We start from the raw sequence: 4206 nt of genomic DNA, 5'->3' as shown, positions 1-4206 counted from the left end.
CTAATAGAATTTTTCGCTAACCTTTCTAGCACAATGAGCCTAAATGTAGATTACAAAATTCTTGCAAGACATAACTCTAGGACTACATATTAATTTGTGTTTCCCATTATTATAGTTTTTCATACTCTTCGTAATTTATAAAATTTCACATTTCGACATCAAATTAACCATTTTGGTAACTGGTTAAAAAAAAAGAAGATGGACACAATTTGTGAATCATGCATAAAATCAACACTGATATTCATCAGTGTGGAATTCTTCTACTACATATCGTATTTAACGTACTATAGTTTTATTAGAAGCGACATGAAAAATAAAATTGCATAAATCAACCGACCTCGATGGTCGATATTACAATACATATTACAAATAAAGCAAAACTCAAGAATTCCAATCCCACAACTCCAACTAATGTACCATCAATCTTCCTTCTTTATTTGATTTAAGACTCAATCAAACTTCTGGCAAAAGATGGCAAAATAAAAGCTGCTTTATGAATCTGAAAAAAAAGAATAAGACAATATGAAAAGTTAATTATAAAATTGTAGAATGAGATAATAATAAAAGGGAATTAAAAGGATAAATAATGAGATATGAAATAATTACATCAGAGTTGTAGAACTTGAGTGGTCCTAATTTTGACTTGACATGAGTTGAATCTTTGTCAATTGGATTAATTGGATTCTTGAAGTCAACTTCTGGCCCCTCAGTAGAGCAAAGCATGTAACCAATTACACCACTATAAAATAAAATAAACGAAATTATATTAGATGTTCAATCAAATCAATCTCTTTATAACAACATCGTTGATTATATGTTGTTATAGAAAATATTATTAATTATAAGTGATGATTATTATAGAAAAGTCTGATTATACGTTGGATAAGTTGGAACAGTAGTCCAAGCGTAGTTGACAGAACCCTTGAAGACTTGACGACAATTAGCAATGATTTGTTTAATAATATGCATATGAAGCCAAATGCTTTCTGCTTGGGTACATACAACTCCTCCTGGTCTAAGAGCTTTGGCTACTGCTTCAAAAAATGGCCTTTCAAACAAATCTTTTGCTGGACCTGAAAAAATGATGAAAAACCAAATTGGATAAGGATTTAACTAAGTAGGGTACAAATTTTATATATTGTTGGTGTAAATAATTTTTTACACTATTAGGTAATCCAAACTTTTAAAAAATATTTATAGGTAAGTCTTCTTAAATTGTTGAGTTAATGGTCAAAAATATATTTAAAATATCATTTTTTGCTAGTTTCATATGTACCTTAGTTATGTATTGTTCTCTTTATCTACCTAAATAATAACTTGTATTTGTATTAAAACACACTTTGAGGCTGAGTTGGGAAAATATTTTGTTCCCAATCGACAATAAGTGTGTGTAGGTCAACTTAGCATCAAAGTGTGTTTTATACAAAGAAAGTGATAGTTTGGGGTATGAACACGCAAAAAGGTGATAATTTAGGTAGGTAAATAAAATAATGGATTGTTGAGGTATGAAACTCACGAAAATGTGATGATTTAAATGTGTTTTTTATGATTAAAATCTTTAAAATAGAATATGTTACTAGCTACAACATGTAATGATGACCTGATAGTATAAAAATTGTGTATACTGACAGAGTGTATAATTACTTAGGCGTCATTTGCTTTTATGTAGATGAAGACTTTGAATCTGAATACAAAGCTAATGTTATATATGTATTAAGATTTAAATATTTGAATCTGATTATTAAGATGTATTAAAATCGAAATGCTAATAGTTTTTTCTTTCAACATTTGCATAGAGAATTGTTTTTATTTCAAAATAGGTAATAAATATATCAATTTATATAAAATAATAATCAATAATACTATATCAAACAATATTTTTTAAAATTATATGATGATAGGTGATGCAATGACTAACTGTGATGATTGTATGCGTCAACTAGGGATGTTGGTATTAATGGTTGTTGGTAAGTAATAACTAGTGGTGATTGTGGTTGATAGTTAATTACCGAGCTTAATGATAATAACTATTTAAATTGTAGGTAATATTGATATCTAATGATTCTGGTGATTTATCTGACGATTAATAACAATAATTATTAATATAGAATGACGGTTGATGATGATGATTGTTGATAATTATTTGTGGTAATTATGCTTCGTGGTGATTTGCTGATAGTATAAATATTTTTTTTTACATTGTTAACATATGAAAGGTAAAATCATTTTATAATCACATTACTAACTCTGTTATAGTTTATTTAATATTAATGGTATTTGTGTTAAATAGAGTACCAATAGGATCAGAAGAGTCCACTATAATAGCATCATAATACCCTGCTTGTGCTGCCTTTACAAATGCAGCTCCTGAAGAAAAGGAAAAAAAAAACAATACAATAAAATTCAAAAAAAAAAACTTTCTTAAATTTCAATGCCAAATAAAAAAATTAAACGAACAAATTGAAATGAACGACTAATAATATACGCACCATCGTCGAGAACCAGAGTTACACGAGGATCATTAAAATTAGCTGCGAGGTAGGGAAAAAATTTTCTAGACACCTGTATGAAAAATAAAATAAAAAGAGATAATAGTATTTTTATAACTTAAAAATAAAAATAAAAGTGTAAAAATTAAGAATTTTTATTTTTCTAACTTACATCGACCACCACGTCATCAATTTCAACGATGTCTATTTTTTCGATGGTAGAATAACGAAGTACTTCAAATAATGTAAAACCAATTCCTCCACCAATGATCAACACCTATTAAATGGAATAAAACAGTAAAAATAACACTATATTATTTATATATATATAGTAATAATTAATAAATTGAAACAATGAAAATAAATAAAAACCTTTTTTGGAGTTGGGATGGAACCAAGTGGTAGATGAACAATCATTTCAGTATATGAAAATCCACCATTTTCTGTGTGTTGAATTGCTCCATCCAATGTAAGAACTTTACCATAAGTTGCTGACTGTACACACATGCAAATATATAAATACAAAGTAATTTAAATTTACAAATATTATGTTACATATGACTCAAATATATATAGTATATAGAAAACTTATTTAATATTTATAATAAGTTGATTATTTATTAAAATATATATATATATATATTACCTCAAAGAGCATGACATCTTGGTAATCAGACTTTCCTTGAAATAGTAACTTCTCAATTTTTACTGAGAATGCTTCACCTGCAAAAATTGATAATTTCTGTGAATTAGAATAATTTATGAGACGTTACTCTGCGGAAAACAAAGGTTTTTTCACAGAAAATCTGTTCTATAAAATATGTTTTCTTTACTCTTTTTTCTATCAAAACAGGTCACTGGAAAAACATATGATAGAAAACAAATTCTAATGAAATAGTGGAAAACTTCTTCAGTATAAAAATATTACTAGTATTTTTTGTTTTTTCTGACTGATTTAATCAAAATATATATAAAAATAACCACTGAACATTTTTACTACGTGAGCACTAGGTAAATTTCGAACTATACAGGTTCCTTCATATCAATTATCAAACACGCCCTTAGTTTTTTAATACCCACGCCCCTTACCCCTCATATATAGTCATGTTCTACATGAAGTGAGATAATAATTTTGTATTTCCTTATCGGACACTAAAAAATAAAGAAGAAATTTACTTGTTTAAATTTTTTAAGAAAATATTTTCTTTCATACCAAACGTGCCATGCCATTATAAGTTTTTTTAATTAATACCAACCTGGCCATAACGCGCTAAATTCTGAAAACCAACCGGGCTTAATAGAGTTGTAGCTCCCCAATGATAGCTTATTGCCATTGTCATGAGCTGTAACACCGCCATTCCGGTGATCGGACTTGGACTTGCCATTAGTGTGATGGTGGCCGTTGATAGTGATGACGGAGCCATTTATGTGATTAGATATGACTTCCATATTAGTTCGAGAATAGAAAGTAATATTATTTATGTTTGAAAATAAGTAAATTTTGTTGCATACTTCCTCAAGGTTTAGATGTATTTATAGTCAAAATGTTTAGACACGAAGGAATGGAGAGTATGGCATGAAATAATAGATTAATACAACGTGATTATATTGAATTGTCCAATTATTTGTATAAAAATATTTTTAAAATGGAATGACACTAGAGGGCTAGCTAGCATGATCCCCCTCTATATATTTTTACTTATTCAGCTTCAAAAAT

The 4206-nt window shown here is 28.1% G+C and overlaps 1 protein-coding gene across 1 annotated transcript; it reads right to left on the bottom strand.

The window, feature by feature from the left end:
- Window positions 1-208: 208 nt before the first annotated feature.
- LOC129890399 (putrescine N-methyltransferase 2) lies at window positions 209-3989 on the bottom strand. The gene is made up of 9 exons (XM_055965952.1): window positions 3746-3989; window positions 3136-3212; window positions 2862-2984; window positions 2662-2766; window positions 2490-2562; window positions 2296-2367; window positions 878-1073; window positions 607-739; window positions 209-499 (listed from the first exon to the last, which is right to left on the bottom strand). The coding sequence occupies exons 1-9, from the start codon at window positions 3936-3938 to the stop codon at window positions 443-445; spliced, it is 1029 nt and encodes a 342-aa protein (XP_055821927.1). The 5' UTR covers window positions 3939-3989; the 3' UTR covers window positions 209-442.
- Between the last annotated feature and the right edge of the window lie 217 nt (window positions 3990-4206).

Source organism: Solanum dulcamara, chromosome 5 (assembly GCF_947179165.1).
Source record: "Solanum dulcamara chromosome 5, daSolDulc1.2, whole genome shotgun sequence".
Taxonomy (NCBI): Eukaryota; Viridiplantae; Streptophyta; class Magnoliopsida; order Solanales; family Solanaceae; genus Solanum; species Solanum dulcamara.
The sequence above is the reverse complement of the archived record's forward strand: the minus strand, read 5'-3'. Positions and strand labels throughout refer to the sequence as shown.